General features: G+C 51.8%; 1 protein-coding gene across 5 annotated transcripts in view; it reads right to left on the bottom strand.

Moving 5' to 3' along the window:
* Positions 1-21356, bottom strand: part of SLC45A4 (solute carrier family 45 member 4) — a 74996-nt gene that overhangs the window by 28685 nt on the left and 24955 nt on the right. For 4 of the 5 annotated variants that reach the window (XM_078071934.1, XM_078071933.1, XM_036109461.2 and 1 more), the window contains one exon: positions 4681-5326. In XM_078071934.1, the coding sequence (XP_077928060.1) occupies positions 4681-4933 (253 nt within the window). In that variant the 5' untranslated portion in view covers positions 4934-5326. Of the gene's footprint in view, positions 1-4680; positions 5327-8786; positions 8894-21356 lie in introns of those variants that run through there. The other variant, XM_036109462.2, reaches the window with a different exon arrangement.

The following is a 21356-nucleotide window of genomic DNA, read 5'->3' as shown; positions in this document are numbered from 1 at the left end:
CACTCGAATGCAACACACACACACACACACACACGCACACTTTAGACTGTCTGGATTTAAACTGGCACTAACCAAAACTTTTCCTCTTGAGGAACCAGTTTGGCAATGGAACACCCTAACAGATGCTGCAGAGCAACGGCCCAAGCCGACAGCAAAGGTCAGCTCCAGGGTCAGAGGAGAAAAGAGGCAGCGAGGCCCTGTCCTTCCCAGAGTGACACGAAGACAGATGAGCTCCGTCATCCCCAAAGCACGGACACAGACCAGTCCTGCCAAGTCTGCTCGTCATCACACGCAACACTTAGCTGAGGATCACCGAAGACCAGTGTGCAACCAAAAATAAACCCCCAAGACCTGAGTTTACTGGGAAAGGACAACCAACCTGCATGGCTACGAATGACAAGTAGGGAGGACAACTGAAAGACCCGGGTTCTTCCTTACGATCCCACTTGTGCAACGAACAGAGTTTACAGAATAAAACAAGTATATTCTGGAATTTTTATAGTTTTTTGAATTTCTCCAACCAAGGACTGCAACAGGCCAGCCCAGCTGACTTCGACAGTGCACCATGCGTGGGCTGGGTCCCAGTCAGGGCATTTCGACACTTCGTGCCTACAAAGCATGTTCAGCACAAGAAGAAAAAGCTGCACAGGGCACCTGGGCGCACAATCAGTGAAGCATCTGACTCTTGGTTTCAGCTCAGGTCATGATCTTGGGGTCATGAGACTGAGCCCCAGGTTGGGCTCTCTGCTTAGTGCACAGTCTGCTTGGATATTCTCTCTCCCTCTGCCCCTTCCCCACTCATGCTCACTCACTCCCTCTCTCTGATAAATTAATTAAAAATCTTTAAAAAAAAAGAAAAAGAAAAAGAAAAAGCTGCAACTATAGTTGTGGGATCCAGCACCAAGAACAGACCACCATACTCCACCATACCAGGAGCCAGGAAGAGAACTTTCGCAAGAACGAAAACTACCTGCTGGAGTATTTGTCACCTGCTGGAGATCCACGGTGTGTGGCAGGTGCCCCAGGTGACAGGGCACCTGGCCCACTTTGGGGCCACCCACCTGCCGGTTCACGCAGTCACTCCCACTCAGCTCACAGGTAGGCCAGGAAGACTGGTGACACTGCCTTCCGCTGGGACCTGCGAGGCCCGGGCACCACCATCCCCACGTCGAGTTGACACACATACACACCCTGGGGAGGGGACTTTCAACTGAAATACGGGTCCCCATTGTCATTGCTTAATGTACCCTAAAACGTGGCCGAAGAGTTGGAGCGTATACAGCCGGCTGCTGGGTCCCAGACCAGGCAGTGGGAACCTCTCCCAAGAGAGGATCCAAGTCCTTGTGGGACAGTCTCCTGAAGCACCCAACATCTGCCAAGCACATCTGGCTGGCCAGCTTTCAGAAACTGGGCAGAGTCTACTGACGCATTACAAAATAACTGTTCCAACTAAACAGAACGTCCATTTTTAAAAAGCCACTACTTTTCAGTATGCCAAATTATGTCAATCCTAAAAGACCTAGGAAGGTCAGGGTGCCCAAGATGGGGAGATTCGGCAAATCGGGGCAGCCGCTGGGTGCTGAGGCATGCTCGGGGGTCCCCTTGATGGGGCCTGGCTCCCCAGAGATGGCAAGAGCTCAACAGCTCACCCCCTCTCATGTCTGCCAAGACCACGTGGCAGGTCATTCCTCGTCACGGTGTATACTTCATCTCCCTAAGAGAGGACTCCAGAACTCTCCAAATCTGCCAACCGGGCCTTCCGCACAGCGGGCAGCCAGCAGGGAAGGGATGAGCTCTCCCATCTCCATGCTGTGTTAGGGACCCCAGCAAAGATTCCCACAAGCATCGGGATCAGTACTCCCCTGGAGGCCCCTGCACACAGTCCATCCTCTGAGCCTAGCCACCTCTGCCTGATCTGTCCTCCTGCCAGGAGGCTGTGGAACAAAGGGCGCAATGTCTTCCTTCTGTGTCCAGAGGCCGTGTGACTCACTAGGGTCCTCCAACACCACTGACCTGCAAGGCCAGATGGAGGGAGCGCTGGGCTCAGTTTAGAGACCGGTGCAGAGGGCTGGGGGGACAGAAGCTGAACTCGCCCGACACCTACCAGCTCTGCGTGGTACACAGCCCAGCAGCCACAGCAAAGACAAACGGCCCCTGTGCTAACGGGTGGCTTCAGGACCACAGACCGGGCAAGGCTGCGGCAAAATCCATCGCTTCCACCTGTCAGGACAACAGAACAGCTCACCGCCAAGTATGCTGAAGCAGCCAGACACTTCCCAAGTTCTCACGATGCCCATCTCTCTCCCCAGCAGGTCAACGGGGCCACTGGAGACGTTTGGCCCCTACTCGATTTCAGGGGGCTCCCAACTGAAGCAGGTGTACCCAGGGCATCCCAGGGCCATGAGGAAGCTCCATTTTGGGTCAAGAAAGGTGCTGACGGTAACACCTAGCTCTTAAAGGCCTCTTCCCTGGGGAGCCCTGCGGTGTCACCCGAGTGCCACACACACAAGGGGAGCATCTCCTTGGATCCCGGCCCTAGGCACCCTCCCCCACTCCCGACAGTCAGTACCCGTGGAGGTGTGCACGCAGCCGACACGCCCACGACCTTCCAAAGCTTCCGTCACACGCAGCATACGCATTTATGCTCTGTAGTAAAATACTCGTGTTTATTATCCCAGATTATCCAAACCTAATACTAGACTCATGTAGCACATTAAATACTCAAACCCCAACCAGGGAACGTGCTAAGTTGTATAGAAGTTGAGACTCTTAACCTATAAAGTAAAACATTCCAAAGAGTTGTTAGTGCCAGGGTTTTAAGCCTTAATACATATAACCTACCACAAAGAAAATCTGGGGAGTAACACCCTCAGATCTGCACTTCTAGAACAACCTATTTCTCGATCACCAGAGCTTCTGAATTCCTTATTTGTCACCATAACCACGAGGTGGTCTAGAAACTGGATAACGGCACTCCGTTTCTAACTGTAACCACCCCACTTACGGTTATGACTGCATTTGTAATGACCTCAACTGTGGTGCCAAACCCAAGTCCTTCCATGCTGAAGGACCAAAAATAAATAAATAAATGTCTGGTAAAGTGAATTGCCGCTGGACTCCCTGAGGTCTGGCCACAAAGCCAGTCTTCATTTCTTAAACTTGCCAAGCCCCTGTCTCCCCGAGTGCCCTCTGCTCACTCTCCACACTGTCACCCAGAGCCCCCCGCACAAGGAGGGTGTCCCCCTCGGAGGGTCTGCGGCCACACTGCTCCCTCCTGCTCACAGGAAGTGGCTCCAGCTGGTCGGGTCACTCCCCTGCCTCCACCGCCAGAGGGAGGCCCCACGGGCAGAGACGTGGCATCCTGTCCACGCTTGGGCCGCTGGCATACCTTCCTGGGTACGGAACGTGAGAGCAGAAATGCAGAGATGACAAGTACGGAGATGAAAGAACAGGAGTGACCCGCATCGCTCATGCTCCACCATCCCCAACTCTCCCGAAGAGCTCTCAGCCGTGCCGAGGTCTCGTGAAACCGTCTCAGGGCATCTTTAAAGATGCACAATAAAGCACGGGATTACCAACAGAAAAACGTGTGGCAGGACCGTAACCTCAGGACGGAGAGAAGAAATGAATGTGCTGAGAAGATGCAGGGGTGCGTCCCATGACCACGGCGATCTGAAATAATCACAAGCACACCTGCCACGGCCGAGGTCGGCTGATGATGGCGCCATTCCTAACCGAAGGAAACGTGGCGAGTGTCAGACCCCTGCACTTCACTAACGGATCCGCAGAGCGGTGAGCGCTCACCGAACAGGAAGCATTACGTTTGGAGAAAGAAACATTCCTAAAATAACCAAAATAAGCAGATACTACGCACATGTGGAATTCTGGAATGAAACAGAAGATTTTAAACAGCTCGGCCCCTTATCCAGAACTCTTAGGGGCTGGGAACTTGCAGATTTTCAAACTTCCTTAGACAACAGGGAAAACTAAACACCGACACGTAATCCGGAGGGGATGCGGTCTCTTCCATACGGGGCTCCGTAATGCTCACTGAGTAACTCCGTAAACTCCAGTATTTCTGGAAATCCCGTCATTCAGCCACCTCAAGTCCACACGAAACTCAGATTTAAGTCGTCAACAACAAGAAGCTGGTAATAAAAAACCATGTTACTCAGGATTTTCTAGGCCAGGCTTTGTTCCAAGCACTCGCCTTGTGCCCGACCAGGGGACGATCTGCAGTCACCCTCCTCCCCTTCTCGGGAAGGAAGCTAAGGGAGAGTCAGGGAAGTCCCCTGGCCTGCCACAGCAGGACACGGCTGGTGACCGTGTCCGGGAGGCAGGAGCAGGGCAGGAGGTACCACAGCGGAGACAGGCACACTGGGAGAAGAACGTACCGACGCTGACTGCACACATTCAGGCGCTCGACTACCACCTTGCCGAAACAGGCACCTCCTCGTCGCCATGCAAGGCCCACCCGCCACCCCAGCCCCAGCCCAGAACGGGAGGAAAAAAATGGCCAGGAGGTGGAGGGCAGCAAAGACAGGATGCTGGCCCCCAGGGCTCTTGAACACTTCCCAGTGCACGCGACGAGGTCCGCGTGCTGACGTCCGCTCGTGTGTTCAAACGGCGAACGCCGATGCTCGGTGCTAAGGACCAGGCAGAGGCGCGGACGGCACTTACCAATCTGCAAGAGGATCGGCGTGACCAACGCCGTCTCCATGGCGTAACAGAACTCCCTGCCAAACATCACGGCCCCGTGCATCACCCACAGGCGCACGGGGATCCGGTCTATGGACCCCTCGCTGATGGTCTCATCGTGGGTATCCGCGCTTCCCGGCTTCTGCAGATCCGGCAGGGACACAGGCAACTCCTGAACTTGCATAGATTCCGAGTCGGCGTTCTGCGGGGCCATTCTCATTACCACCAAAAACATATATATGTGTATATATATATAGATTTCCTCTACCTATATAAATAATACTATCAGGTATCTTTAAGGATAAATTAGGACGCCTTCTCTCTCTGCTTCAGTTGTGTTCCTCCGGCAAGTAATGCTTATATCCCTTTGTACAAATAGAGATCTCGCAACTTCTCACAAGCGGGTGAGACACGCAGCAAAACAAAATGATTTTTGGTTGGATTTTAAACATATGGCTTGCTGGTTTACTGTGAATTAGAGTTAAAAATCCATAATTGCCATTCAGTTAATACCAGTTTCATCATTATTATTGAAGAGGTGCTGAAGTTATTTTTCTTGCTACAGAGAGGTGGGAAGGTGACACAAAAAGGAGGTCCGCCGTTGCTCCCCATCGAGTGACTGGCTGATCTGCAAAAGAGGAAAACAACCCCGGCAGAGAGTCAGTCGGGGGCGGCCGCCGCGTGGCCTCCCACCCCTGGCTGTCCAGGCGCTCCACGGACTGGTCCTCGGCCACCTGGGAGACCCCAACCTCAGACCGCCGCAGCTCTCTGGTGCTGACTCTGGGTCAGCTGCGGAAAAAACAAACCCTAATTCCTAGAGAAACATCTTGTATGGATCTAATCCTGGGGCAGGGTAAAGAGAGGACAACGAAGAGCAGACAGCAGAAGAGAGCTCAGCTTCCGCTCTTGAGACAGCAAGAACCAGCAAGAATTGTCAGCCTCCGGGGAGTGGGGATGGAGAGGCTGGGGAGGCAGGGAGGCTGGATTAAGGATTGGACATGCCACCCAGGAGTGGAAAGCAGGGAGGTGGGTAGAGCAAGGATGGGGTGACTTGCCACCCGAAGGGAGGTAATGTTCCAAGTCCACCAAAAGGCAGCTGAGTGCATGCGATGGGCTGCCTACAGTCTTTGACCTTGGCAGCTTACAGCCCCTCTCCAGGAGAAAAGTACCTGCATCGCAAACTCTGAATATCCTGTCTAGGGGCTCACAGACTCCCGACCCACACATGGCATTCCTAGTGGTGTCCAACTCCTGACCCCAGTCCTACGTTCCCACTGTCCTGGTCCCTCGACCCGGCTCTGTGATGCATTCTCTACCCAGAGGAACACACCACAATAAAGCGTCCACCGCCTTGCATCTAACTAGAACTTTCCCCTTAGAAAGGTTTTAGGAAAATGCAAGGTTAAGACTAAGGATGCAGCTCCACCCATGCACTCTGCAGGATGCAGGCCTCCAGGCACTGGGGTTCTCCTCACTCTGACCTGCATTAGAAGAGGGGGCCCTGAAATCACAATGCTGCTCCTGTCTTATTTTAAGGTAGGTCTGCTAGTTGAAATCTTACCAGAGATTTTCAACAACTGGTTTAATTAAAAATATTTCTAGTTCATATTCACTTAACCAAAGATGGTCTTAATTAGCTCCTTCTCCCTTTCCCCCCAGAACCAATGACCAACGAAGGGCGGCCTTCACACTGAGACCCCCTTGGGAAGCCCTGGGGGCGATGGTGGGGCTCCAGCCTCGGGCGAGGCCGGGCTGCTGTGCCTTGAGGTCAAGTCCTTCCCTCATCACGTCACCATTGCAGGGCTCCCTCACAGCCCCTTCCTGCTGCAACGGGCACATCCTTGGGGCCCGCAAGCCCATGTCCTTGTCTGCATGTGTGCGTCTCATGCCCCCCAGTGCCGCTACACTTCACAAGGACGATCCCCATCGAGACTGCTCTCAAATTTTCCAAGTGTCCCCTACCATATAACAGCTCAATTAAAACCAGGGCTTTGCAGGCACCTGGGTGACTCAGTCGGTTGAGCATCTGACTCTTGGGGGTCAGCTCAGGTCATGATCTCAGGGTCATGAGATCGAGCCTGCTTGAGATTCTCCCTCTCCTTCTGCCCCCCCCCCCCGCCCCCTGCACGCTCTTGCTCTTGCTCTCTCTCTCAAAACGAACAAAACAGGGACGCCTGGGTGGCTCAGTCGTTAAGCGTCTGCCTTCGGCTCCGGTCATGATCCCAGGGTCCTGGGATCGAGCCCCACATCGGGCTCCATGCTCAGCGGGAAGCCTGCTTCTCCCTCTCCCACTCCCCCTGCTTGTGTTCCTTCTCTCGCTTTGTCTCTCTCTATCAAATAAATAAATAAATTCTTTAAAAAAAAACAAAACAAACAAAACAAAAACAAAACAAAGAACAACCATGGTTTCTAACCTCAAATCGTTTTAGAAAATGTGTTATGAAACTACTTCTAAAATACAAAGTAAACAAAACAGTGTTTAAAAAACCCAAATCGCCCAGCATTAACAATGACCAACACCTGCTGTTCCCAATCCCTTCCTACCTTGGGAGTGATCCCTGACCTAAGAAAGTGGAAGAGAAGAAATCCGTTTGTCAACCTGTCAATCTTACACCAAAATAGCGTCCGTGATTTTAAATGCCTTTTTCCACCAAATAAGATGGATCATTTTTATATTAAGGACATGTATCCAGACAGGTTTTCAAAGCCCACACTGATGACCTGGGGTTCTGGGGGCAGGAATGACAGTCACTGTTTTCTAAGAATCCTAGTGACTTACTTATGAACACAAAAGCATCCAGCTGGGTCCTGGTGCCCCCACCCACGGCTGCCGCCGTCCTGACACCCACGCTGAATGAGGGCGGCCTCTCCCAAGGCCATGTCAGCACCAGTGAGAATCAGCCGACCGAGCTCCGCACTAGGGATCTGCGAGCTCTTCTAAAGCACTGGTTCTCCACCAGGAATTCTGCACCTCTGAGGACACCCGTCAGTGTGTGGACACGTTTCTGGGTGTCACAAGGTGGGTCGGGGCCAGGATGCTGCTCAACACGGCCCCACGCTAGAGAATGATCTGGCCCCAAATGTCAACTAGGTCAAAGTTGAGAAACTCTGTTCGAAGGTTATTTTTTTATTTTTTTTCTTTTAAAGATTTTATTTATTTGACAGAGAGAGACACAGTGAGAGAGGGAACACAAGCAGGGGGAGTGGGAGAGGGAGAAGCAGGCTTCCCGCCGAGCAGGGAGCCCGATGCGGGGCTCGATCCCAGGACCCTGGGATCATGACCTGAGCCGAAGGCAGATGCTTAACGACTGAGCCACCCAGGCGCCCCTCGAAGGTTATTATTAAATGGGAGAAAGTCTTCTCCCGAAATGCTGAAACATTACATTTTATACTATTACATTCTGAATCCATCAACTGGGCCAGATGTGGCAAACTCAACGTCACTGCCTCTTCGTGGAACCAAATCAGTTGTTGCTCAAAGTGGACAGGAAAATGCCAGTGGGCTCAAGCCACACTGTCCCAGAGCAGGAGGAGGGGGCCTCCGGGATGTGGTTTGTGGCAGGGAGTAGGGTACCAGCTATTCCCTCTCGGGAGTGTAAGAATCCCTGGGGAAGTCTCCAGAAAGCCCCAGCTTGCCACCGCAGCCTCCCGCAGCATGTTCAAACGGCGTCTCTGAAGACCCATCTCCAGCTCAGCTCTCCCCGGAACATGGGCCGTGGCCCCACCCCTCGTGCCACGGGCTCTGGCCTGTACCTGGGTAACTCGACCCTGGCCAAGGCAGGGAGAAGCTCACACAGCAGGAGGCCGCCATCCACACTTCATCTGTCCCCTCACCTCCCACGATGCCTAGCCACACAGCAGGAGCCGGGCGAGGTCACAGAAAGAGCGGATGAACACACGAATGCATGAATGACAGCCAGCTAACCTGCTGACCAGAATGGACTAGGGCCTGTGTGCAGTGGAAACCAACCCTGCCCGTACCAGCTCTCTCCAAGAGCGCCACACCCATGTGACCGGGGCGGCCAGCGACTAGGGTCAGGCTGCAGGGAAGCCCGCGTGAAATGGCATGAGCGTGGCGTGGGGTTTACCTGTCATTCAAGGAGCCTAGGCATTAACACAGCTGGCTTCCCTTCCTCAAGCCGTGCAAACGCAGTGGCACAGTGAAGAGACTTTACACAGGCAACTTCACTGTCATCTATATTGATGAAAATGACAAATATCGTTAGCATCTTCAGTGGGCTTGACTGTAAGCAGCAGTTAGCAAACACAAAAGCCCCTCCGGGTCTCGCAGCTCTCCGCACTGCCGCACGCCGGCACTCTCAAGCCAAGGCAGCAAGGCCCACGCACGTCAGCACAAGTTCCCGGGGCGCAAGCCGCTGTCCACTCGGTACCTGTCAATGAGGCTGAACCAACTAACAGAATCCACGCATGTTAGTGGACACCCGGGTTCCTTAAAGACCTGACCAACCTGGGGTAGAGCCAGGCACCTTGAAGACAATACCCAAGTGCTCAGCACTGGGCGGAGCCGGTTCCCAAATGCTCTTTCTGCGAGCCCTGGGGATTTTATAAGCTTTTTAGGGGATGACAGAAGATACTTTAAAAATAAAATTTAGGCATCATGTGCTTAGAAATACGAACACTGGGTACCGAAGATCTAAACTGAACAGCGACCACGGCAACCAGGCCTGTGAGGGGAGAGCCAGTTAAAGGCAGAAGGGCCCGTGCAAGCATTTCTGTTCCAGAGCCACAATCGAGGGGTGTCTGCGTGGCTCAGTCACTTAAGTCCGACTCTTGGTGTTGGCTCAGGTCATGATCTCAGGGTCGTGACAGAGCCCAGCATCAGGCTCCACCACGCTCGGCGTGAAGTCTGATTGGGATTCTCTCTTCCTCTCCCTCGGTCCCTCCCACTCATGCTCGTGCTCTCTCTCTCTCTCAATCTTAAAAAAAAAAGAGCCACAGTTGAAGGGTCCACAGTATGTGAGAAGTGTACCAGCCACTTCTGATACGTTCCATAGACTCTGGGTCAGATCATGCACACAGGCTGCAGGATGTTCAACTCGGCCATTAGTTCCCAGGGAAAATCTTGTGGGGCACATTTTACATCTCGGATCCATATTCTTGTGTGTGGCGTGAGGTAAGGATGCACCGTTCTCTTTTCACCGTGGCCATCAGATCACTAAGTCAGCTCCCAACACTTTGAGACTCCTCTTTGTCATCCACCAAATCTCCATCAGTACTTGGGTCTGTTTCCCAGTTGCCTATTCCATCCAACCAGCATGCCTGTCTGCCCGTGCCCAGTAACCCACTGCTGTTAGAGGGTTCCAGAGGTTTCAGACTCTGCTGAGGCCGTACTCTCACTGCTTCTTTCCCCAGCACTTCCCTATTTCTCCTTGCACATTTGTTTACAAGTATATAAGCTTTAAGAGCTTGACTAGCTCAGGAAAGAAGGTATTTTTTGTTGGTAATTCTTACTGTGATTCCATTAATTTTATACATTAGCTGAGGGAAAACTGCTGTGTACCCCCATCCGAGGAGGAGGGCTTTCTCTATTTGTCCGAGACCACCTCAGTGCCTCTCGTGAGAATTTCAAAATACTCCTTCTACAGGACACTCCTTTGCACATTTCTAGTTAAGTTCCTCCCTAACAGTTCTACCTTTTTTTGTGTGTGTGGCCACTCTAAATGAGATTTTCTCTTGTTATATTCCCACTGTTTAGTTAGCCTACAAGAAGGCTAGTAGTAAATGTTGTTGGTTCATTTGCTCAGGTATGACTTACATGCAGTGAAAATGTACCATGTTCAATTGGTTCTGACAAACTTATATTGACAGAACATTTCCAATACTCTGGCAAGTCCCCAAGTGTCCCTTCCCCTGTAATTAAGGCTAAAGATTTTTACATTTTAATTTGGTAATTTACTTCTTTAACTGTCTGAGAATGGACAAAAGGGCTACGACCAAGTTAACAACAAATCTACCAACCATTACCAAACTATGTATAGTCCCCAACTTGGCATAACTGGGTTATGTTCCAAAGCTCACGTATGCATTCCTTGGAACCTGATCATCAGCTCCTCAGAGACAGAACTCAGAGTCCCTCCCCGTCTGAACTGAACTAAATCAGAGCACTGGTTCAGGAGGGAGGGACCAGGACCCACATGGCATATGGCTGCCCCTGTCCTGGGCACAAAGACTTCATAATAGTCACCCCTCACTTGTTCTATTTCTAGGGCCCTTTCCCTCGAGACTCCACAAGAAAAGGAAAGGAAAGAAGCTTTGAGAGGAAAAGGCAAGAGCACGCGGGGCGGGTCCCCACGGCTGTTCCCCCATTAGCCAGGCGCCTGGGTGAAGGGTGTGTTGTCGCACCGAGGGGAGCAACTGGACCCCGTAAAACCAGGTTTACATCGTGTACAAATCTTATCGCATGCAAACTGTTTTCTTTAAGGAAGCTATTTTATATAAATGGTAGACCATTAACCAAAGTAACTAAAACCATTAAAATAAAACATTTTATGAACATTCTTCTGAAGGACCTCGCTTAAAAAGCCCAAGCTAAAACCTGACAAATACACTGAAGCAGCTTAAAGAGAAGACTGGTTTGCTCCTTCCCCAAAGCATGGGCAAGTGCCTGTTCCTAAGAGCCTCCTCTGGAGCTGTTGAAAAGCGTGAAGTTTAAGCTGTGACCCATCCCAGTATCTTCTATCCAGAAGACCCAGAAACACGTTTCGGGCAGGTTTTCCCTAGCAGAGAAAACACGCTTCCCTCTGGGGCCCGCTCCAGGGACTGTCGCCACATTCAGGGACAGCGACGTGGGTACGATTTGCAGATGCACTTAGACCAGTGAAACTACCATTGTTCCAATCAACAACTTCCTCTATTGTCCTGTTTCTAATTTAAGGGTAACCGATGCCAGAACATGTGACTTCCTACAATTTGCTCTGCGGAAAGCCGGCTGGTAACTGAACGCCATCAAAAAGTTAAGTGCAGAGCAACTTCTGACAGGCACCACGAGCCTCGACCCATCTCCTGGAGAATGGTCAGAGAGGAGTGAATGCATGCTCGCAGTGCGACTCAAACACATCCTGCGACGCGCCCCCCCACCCCCGGGCACACATGCTCGCGCTGACAGCGCTCTGGGCACTGGACACGCGGCACATGCATTACAGTGCCTGCTTTATGGCAACAGCTGTTTGCTTTGTTCACCCGCCATTTAAAGCCAGGCATCCATTCCCCCGAGAAAATCAACTACAACTACCAACATTTTTCTAAAATGTCATCAACTATTAGTCTCCGATGACCCTGCCGAAGAGCGACTAGAACAGTGCTCCCCATCAGCCTGCCTCCCTCTCTCACCAGATGACCATGGCAAATAATACGAACCCACACACAACCCAAAAGCCAGGAAAACCAAACGAAGGGCAGCAGATAATAAGGAAGATCAGCTTCTAGACCAAGAGTATAAAAAGACGTAAAATCGAATCTAGCAAGTTCAAAGTATCCTTGATAAGAAAGAAGCATACCGGCAAATCTGTTTATAAGGTTATTTCCTGAAAAGCACTTAAGAAATCCCACTGACTTCCAACATTAAATTAATGTTGTAGCAAGAGACAGACAAGCCACAGATTGAGAGAAAATATTTGCGAAAGACACATCTGCTAAAGGACTCTTCTCCAGAATACACAAGACACTCAACAATATGAAAATGAACTTGATTTAAGAAAGGGCAAGACACCCGAAGAGACGGCTCACTAAAGATTCACAAACGGCAAGTAATCACGTGGAGAGATGCTCCACGCCACGTGGCATCAGACACCTGTAAAATAAAGTGAGATCCCACGACACACCTGTGAGAATGGCCATCGTCTGCACACAGACAACACCAGGTGCTGACGAGGACATGAAGCAACAGCTCACTCATGGCTCATGGGAACAGCCACATGGGAAGACTGGCGGATTCTCACAAACTAAACATGCTCTTCCCATTGGGTCCAGCAACCATGCTCCTTGGTATTTACCCAAAGGAGCTGAAAACTTATGTCCACACAAGAATCTGCACGTGCATGTTTACAGTTTTATTACCGACTGCCCAAACCTGGAAGCACCCATGGTGCCCTTCAGTGGGTGAATGTTTAAATGATCTGTGATCCACCCAGACAATGGAATGTGGAATGTTATTTGGTGCTAAAACGAAATGAGCTATGAAGACATGGAAAGCCATGAAAAGACATGGAAGGACCTTAAATGCATATTGCTAAGTCAAAGAAGCCAATCCCAAAAGGCTACTCCCTGTAGGATTCCTACTACATGACATTCTGGAATAGGCAACGCAAGAGAGACAGTAAAAAGACCTGTGGTTGCCAGGGATGGAGTGGGGTGGCATGGGGGAGAGTGGGGACAGATGAATGGGTGGAGCAGAGGAATTTCAGGGCAGTGAACCTACTCTGTAGGATACCATAATGGCAGATACCGGTCACTACACATCTGTCCAAACCCACAGAGGGAACAGCAGCAGGAGTGAATCCTAGAGTAAACTATGGACTTCGGGTGATGACGTGCGTCAGTGCAGGTTGATCAGTTGTGGTTTTTTTATTTAAGATTCTATTTATTTATTTGAGAGAGAGAGGACAATCAGAGGGAGAAGCAGGGTCCACAATGAGCAGGGAGCCCGATGCGGGACTCGATCCCAGGACCCTGGGATCATGACCTGAGCCGAAGGCAGACGCTTCAACGACTGAGCCCCCCAGGCGCCCCAGGTTCATGAGCTGTAACACACGTACCACTCTGCTGGGGGATGCTGATAATGGGGGAGGCCGGATGCGCATGAAGACGAGGATGCAGAATGCTGTACTTGATGCTCAATTTTGCTGTGAATCTAAACTATTCTAAAAAATAGTTTACTAATTTATTTTATTTTTTTAAAGATTTTATTTATTTGACAGAGACATAGCGAGAGAGGGAACTCAGGTGCCCAACAGCTTACTAATTTTTTAAAAAGTGTCCTTTATATTAAAAAAACACAATCAAAAACATCTGACAAGAAAGGACTCAAGAGGTGATGAGACCGAATGTTCGGTAAGTGGAAATACTTTCTCACATCTGAAATTACCTTCCTGTAGGGATTATGAGTATCACCTGCAGAAAGCCATGCTGGTCTCCTCTAATTCAATGTGCCTCTACAGTCTAGGAAATGTGGGCTTAAGAAATACAAAATTTATATAAATTTAAATTAGGGGGGTGCCTGGGTGGCTCAGTCGGGTAAGCATCTGCCTTCGGCTCAGATCATGATCCTGGGGGCCAGGGACAGAGCCCCGCCTTGGCTCTCTGCTCAGCGGGGAGCCTGCTTCTCCCTCTGCTCATGCTCCCTCTCCCCCCCCAAATAAGTAAAATCTTTTTAAAAATAAATAAACGAATGAACAAATCAATAAGGCGGGTGACTCTGTGGTATCCCCAAAGCATACAGCCCCTCGGTGTCTGGGGTGCTGCTTGAAGGTCTGTGCTCCCCACCAAATTCCTGTGCTGCCAGAGTGGGAGCTGGGGCCTCGGACAGGTGATCAGGTCGTGAGCGTGGCACTCTTATGAGTGGGGCTAGTGCCCTCATGAAAGACACCCGTGGCTCTCCAGCTCCTTCCACCATCCACCGTGCAAGGGGAGGACACGGCGAGGAAACAGGTCCGAACCAGGAAGCAAGCCCCTAAGACAGACAAGTGGTCAATCTGCCAGCACCTGGTGCCCCCAGTGCACTTCCCAGCCTCCAGAACTGTGAGAATTAAGTGTGTGCTGGTGAGGAGCCCCCCCAGCCCGTGGTTGTGTTACGGTAGCCCCAATGGCCCGAGACCATGCGAATCGGCGTGAATCCGGAAAGCTGAGGGGTTCATTTATAAATGTCGATTTAGGGCGCTACCCTCTCCAAAGATCTGGTTCTCCCAAGAACCAGCATTGTGACACGCACCACGGCACAGCCCAGTGTGAGACGCTCTCAACGGGTATGAGGACCACGTGTCTCGGTTACACGGCACAGTTATTAACTGCACCCCTTTGCACTCAAGTGTCCCGGTATGGACAGCGCGTTGCCACTCTGGAGATAAATGATCAAAAGCTTAACTAGGACTTGAACCTTTTCATAACCCAGCCTTTGAGTGTTCTGTGTCATAATACACAGTCGAGGACACTTCAGAAACCAAACACGTCAGACCTGACATCAATTTCTATGTGACTCCTTTGGATCAGCTTGCTGGGAACTTGATGTTGGTAAAGTGGGGGGGAGATGTGTGTGTACACACTCTTCTGAGTATTAACAGACTGAAGCAAAGGAAATGTGGAAAGAGGCTCCCCCTGGGCGCAAGGGGATGAAAATATTGCTACACTGTTAGCAAATGAGTCTACTTAAAGTCTTTCTCAATGGATTTCCATCTGAATGCAAGCGGCAGGTGCCCAATCCCTGGACCTCCAGCGCTCCTCCCAGACCACTCTCGTGGTGACCATATTGCCCGGCCCTTCCCTGTTGGACAGTGCTGGTGCTCTCCTCCCCTGCCCTCTTATACACTTGCCCCCTCGCACACATGCCCACCCCCCTCACACACACCTCCAGCAGAGGCCTGGGCCAGGCTGCTCCCTCCCGCAGGAGGCCAGGGCATGTGACTGTTCAACAGCACAGCCCCAGCCCCACTGTAAGCTCCCAGAGGTGGGGACAGGCCTGCGGGACAGGCCTGCAGGACAGGAGGGAGCAGCTCCAGCCCACACGCCTTCCCTGTCCACCTGTGCAACTCAGAGCCCTGCTTCCAAGATCCTGGCAAGCACGACGTCCTCTGGGCTGGCCAGGCCCCTCTGCTTTTCCTTCAGGTCCCACCGGCCTGGGGGCACAGCCAAGACCAGCTACCCAGCTTTTTCCCCTCCCTGGCCCCCTGGCAAAGGGAACAGCACGTCCCCCAGGAGAGAGGCAGCCTGAGCACACAGCAGAGAGTGGGCGCCCACCCCGAGGGCAGGATGGCTCGGATCCCACTGGGTGGTCCAGCACCTAACCAGTGCAGGCACTCAGGACGGCTGGAAAGAAATGGATTCGTGAGCGCTGAAGGCAGAGGACCAGACCAAACCATAATTACTCCATTAAAAAAAGAAAACTGATTTTTAGAAATCCCTCCCTTTTAGAGAGAAAAGCAAGATAAGCACAGAGCTCAAAGAAAATCCCTTTTTCTTCTGAATAGGAAGCAGAAACAGTGTGTCAATGCTAATGAATAGTTGAGATGATTTTTTTAATGCCTTAAAACTGGCATATTGCAATTCGAGTAAACTTTCAAAATGCACATGCTGCTAAAGGTGTTATTTTTTTAAAAGGCACCACACCCTCCAAATAAATCACAGCAGCTCACAATTTCACACGTAGGTGGAATTTCTCAGGAATTCCTATGCTTTATTGAAACAGCACGAGTCCAGGAGTGCCTGGAGCATAAAACACCGCACGGCCACATTTCACACGCAGCATCCTCCAGACCACCCCCCAGCCACCTGCGGGGGCTCCCAGTGCTGAGTCTGACGCCTACGCTGTCTAGCGGACTTGTCCCAGCCCAGCTGGGAGGCCTCTGCTGGGCCTGCATTCTTAGTAGGACATCATAGACACCAAAAGGCCTTCCCCAGCACAGGGCTCCCTGGTGATCCTCTGACAGCCGGCAGGCCCCCACTGGCACCCACTGCCCCAAACCGAGCTCCACGGTGGCTAGGAGCAGCCGCCCGGTCTGCACTGGCCTCTCCCGCCCACGGGATTTGGGACCCCGGGGGTGGGTCAGGACGCTGGGACACCGCAAGAGGACAGGTAAAGTCATCTCAGGCGCTGCGCTAAAGCAGAGGCGAGAGCCCCAACCGCAGGGCCCTACACGGGGCCGGAACGTCAGGATGACTCAGCAGGCTCCTGCCTGGCCTCACCCTGGCACACCCGGCAGGGAAAAGTGCAGGAGCAGAGCCCTCCGGGCAGGGCACTGGCCTACCAGCTGCAGCGCCACGGATGAGCACCATCTACTCGCAGAGCCCCGGAGTTTCTCTGCGGAGCACACCCAATTCCGGAAGCCACTTCTCCATGTGCAGGAGAAAATGTCAGAGTTCCAACAGAGCTGCAGGATCCCTACCACCTGCCCAGGCATCCAGGAACTGCGTCTCTTCGGTAACACAGAGCAGGACAGTGGGGTGAGCCTTGGTGTGCCTGAACCCCGTCACAGGGACACAGCACCGAGGGCACTGCGTTCCAACAGGACCCGGCGTGCCCCGCCACCCTCCTTCCTCGGGGCCGCGGCCACGCTGCACCTGCCACAAGCACGGGCTCGGTTAAAGAAGAAGGAAGGGCGCCTGGGTGGCTCAGTCGGTTAGGCATCTGCCTTTGGCTCAGGTCATGATCCCGGGGTCCTGCTCTGTGGGGAGCCTGCTTCTCTCTCTCCCTCTGCCTGCCGCTCCCCCCTGCTTGCGCGTTCTCTTTCTGTCAAATAAATAAATAAAATCTTAAAAAAAAAAAAAAGGCAGGGATAATACATTCAACCTGAATTGGCAGACTCCATGGACAGTCTACGTGACAATAAATATTTTGAATGTTGGATCAAATCAAAGTACTTATTCTTCCTAAATTTTAGGGGGCATTTTTAGGACTGACATCAAGCACCTTTCTATGCAGAATCCACCTGCATCTCACACTAAAACAAGCTGTTACCTAATACGAAGGAGAGCACAGCCGGCATCCAACCCTCGGAAAGCAAGCGCAAGTCCGTTTAGGAAGAGACTATGTTGAATGAGGACAAACTGCCCCCAGAGGAGGATATTCCCTGCAACATTTGCCTTCTGCTAAAATAGAGACTTTCTCCTATAACTACTTTTTACCTTTGACCTTTAGATAGTTTTCTCAGATCTGCATAATCAACTCAGAGGGATGGGTTTTGTTTGTTAATTAAAAAGCAGCAAGTGAAGTTTTCTTCCCCCTGCCCTTCTTCTACATGTTCCCAGCAAACCCCGGGAGTCCAAGGAAGCTTTGGCTACCATGGAAACAAGAGCCTGGCCATCCACCGTGCAGCTCCGGGAACCCTGGCAAGCGCTGGGAGAGCAAGCCTCAAGACCGCCCGAAATGCCAAGTGGGCAGTCACTGACAACAGCTGGAGTATTTCTCTGAACGTGCACGGTCTTCATCTGAGGGCAGAGCCAGGTACAGATGGACTCCAGGCCAGGGACGAGAGGCAGGCTGGCTGCAAGCTGCCTCAGGACACTCGTAACCACCAAATGGTATTGAAAAATAAAAACCAGACTCCTCACATTACAAACATCACCAAGGACTGACCTCAGAGCAGGTGGCCGAATGAAGAACCACCAGCCACTCTGCCAAGACACAAAGAAACCCTTTGCCGGCCTTTATACGTAAAACCAAGCCAAAGCAGTTTCCAGGTTCCGCTTTCACCCTAAGGCGAGAAGGACACAGTGCCACAGAAGTGAAAAACTGCAAACGGACTGTCCAACAACATGGAATGACTTGAATTATGGGCCATGTGTCAGGTGAACACAAAATGCCAGTTTTTAAAGAGGGGAAGTATGAAATCTACTTGAGAAATAGCAAAATCAAAACCAGTTTTCCTAGAAAAGGTGAAGTTTTGGTTAATGAGTAGAACTTACATGTGCTTTCTATATGGCCTGGAGTTAAATTTACTCTTATTTTCTAAGAAGTACAACGACAGCAATAAAACCAGCACTCTGTTTCCCTCCATACACCTGAAGCCGGAGATGCAGGTCAGTGATGTACACAGATGGGACAGGTCGTTTCTGCACCATTTTTACAAGACAGCATGCATTGCTGAGCCACTAAAAACGTGGTCATTTGAGTGTCTACACCCTTCATAAACCCCTCCATCTCACGAATCCCTTACGGCACACCTACAGTTGGTTCTACATCAAGGAAAACGGGGTCCCAGGACCCCGTGGGGGAGCCCCCAAGGCCCCTCCTCAGGTCCCCGCCCAGAGGCCCAGTGAAGGCGGGGTGTGGAGGAGAGAGGGCAGGGCGGCCACTTCCCCTGCCCCTCCTGTCTCTGCCCAGGGAAGTGCCTTGGAGCAGAGACAAACTCTTACAGAAGGGGGACGGGGGGACGGGAGCCTGCTCCCAGGTTCCTCAACAGTGTAAGTCAACTCAACCTCTACAGACAAGACTGACCCCTTAACCTGCAGGTTCCCCGATTTTCTGTGATGCAGAAACCCAGTTTGGCACCTAAATGACTAACCCTTCCACCATCTGCAGAAGTCAGCAAATCAGAACCAGGGCTTCCTTGGGAATCCTGAGCGGACTATCCCTATGGAATTTGTGAGGATGGTCCTGACACCACGAAAAGGACTTCTGAAAAACGGAAGCTGTGGTCACTGTGTATCCAAAGCTTCAAAATGTGAATTCCCTTGGGCTCTCATTCCCTCTTCGGAACTCGTCGTAAGGAAACAAAGGCACAGAAATCCTGAGGCTCCCATAAATAAAGTGGCGCACCCAGACACAGAATTCTGTTGCAGGACTCTCTGTTGACATGGAAATATACCTAATATCAAGTGCAAAAAGCAGGTTATAGATCAAGTATGCATTATGATCATACTAAGTTTTTTTTTAAGATACGGAAGCAGAGAAAAGGGTGTTATTTCTGGGTGATTTGTAGTTATAGTCTCTCTGCTTCTGCAGGACCTAAATTTATCTTAAATTTGAAAAGAAAGAGTAGGGGCGCCGGGGTGGCTCCTGATTTCGGCTCAGGTCATGATCTCAGGGTCGTGAGATGGAGCCCCGCATTGGGCTCCGCAGGAGTCTGCCTGAGATTCTCTCCCTCTACACACCCCCCCGCCAACTGCACACACTCTCTCTCAAATAAATAAATCTTAAAAACATACATACAGTAAATTACCTTTAAAAATAAATTTTCCTAGTGGTCCTCTCCAAATGCAGAATAAGATCCTGGCGTGTGGCAGACATTCAAGTGTTTTGCAATCACAAAGTCAAATCTCACGCGGCCCAGACGTGCCAACAGAGGCAGTTCTGAAGAGCCGTCTACGGATGCAGAGCTACTGGCAGGTCCCCTTAATTAGTACAGATTCAGAGCTGATTACCAGGAACCATCTCAGAAGCTGCTCCCAGTCTGCCCTCGACGTCAGAGAGACACGGACTGTGCGCTAACCCCACCCCAGGAAGCAGCAGACCTGTCCCACATGTTTTGGTGCATGGAGGCTATTCATTCCTACGGGACCCCTAGCTGGCTCTTCACTAGGCATCCACCCCAGTTCCCAAACACAGTCACATGGCTTCCCAGTCCACAGCACCTACTGCTCCCCACCCCGCCGCTGGACTTAGTCTTCTCCCCACTGGACTTACGTCAAGCACCCACCCCTAACAATGCCACCTGCTCCGTTCATCACAGATTCTCCCACTTAAGGATACTCCCGGGTCAGCCTACCAGGCCCTGTGCCCGTCAAGGAGAAAGCAGTCAATGGCTCTTTCCTCTTCTTTCCAGGTTAAGAGACAAGACAGAGAAGCCCCGCATCAAGGTCTGAAATAGGCCCACGTGGGGTTAGGAAACTCTAATCGTGTCCAGGTGATGTTCAGCATCCTTCCCTGCCTGCGACGCAGACAGCACTGGGCTCCCAAGGCTGAAAGCCTCATATGTGTTTCTCAGCTGACAACACCAATGGGCACCCTTCCCACTCATTAATCTGTGGGTGCTGCCGTCCCCGGGGCCTCTCAGCACCGCCCTCCAGGACCGGATTACCACCTGTGAACCAGCAGAAGGCTGCCTCCAGCCAGTGCAGAGAACACGGCCAAAAACACAGCACCGGATCAAGCCCGGGCCTCCCTGAGCGAGGGGGAAACCCAGAGTCCCCAGATGCCTGCAGTGCAGGTGAGGGCCAAGGGAGCCAAGCGCACCACCCTCCCCCCCCAACACACAGGGCAAATCCACACATAGGAAGCCCAATCTGGCCCTCAGCCTCCCGCTGCGCCAACCTGGGAGATGGGCAAGCTCCACCTGACGCTGACCCAAGTCAGATAACGAATGACTGGAATGTTCGCAGCAGGAGGCCGCGGGGGAGACCACCGCCTTCCCCCAAAGGAGAGTACCTGGCCACTCAGCCTGTCGGAAGGTCGTGAGACTGAAGCCTCAGGGACGTAATTAAAACTAAACTACTCTGGGCACAATGCAGTTCTCAGCTACATAAATGGATGACACCTGCTTTCCATCAGCTCAGCCCAACAGCAGGACCCGAGTGTGCTACCACACACCACCACCACAGGTGCGAAACCAACGGGGTTCAACAGGTTGGGCTTTACATCTATTGGAGATCAATGGCCATTCACAAGAAAAAGTCACTGCCCTTCAGAGAGCGCTTTCCACCCGAGGCCACCCGACATCAGCTCCGCTGCACACAGCCCCGCACCTCCCTCCGGCCAGCCCGGGGACTTGGATTCCAACAGCCCTGACACTGGACGGCAGCAGCACCCACCACGGGACCTTCCTGGCTATGGCGGATTTTCAGATGCATTAAAAATAAACGTAAGGACAGAGTTTCCTTTTGGGAAGACGCAGAAGCCCTGCAGACGGAGGGCAGCAATGGAGCGCTACGTGGTGAATGCGAACCTAACGCCGCTGGAACTGTACGTACCCTTAAAGGTGGTTCTGATGGTA

The sequence above is a fragment of the Halichoerus grypus genome, chromosome 5, assembly GCF_964656455.1.
Source record: "Halichoerus grypus chromosome 5, mHalGry1.hap1.1, whole genome shotgun sequence".
Taxonomy (NCBI): domain Eukaryota; kingdom Metazoa; phylum Chordata; class Mammalia; order Carnivora; family Phocidae; genus Halichoerus; species Halichoerus grypus.
Note: the sequence above shows the minus strand (reverse complement) of the source record. Positions and strands in the feature narration are given on the sequence as shown.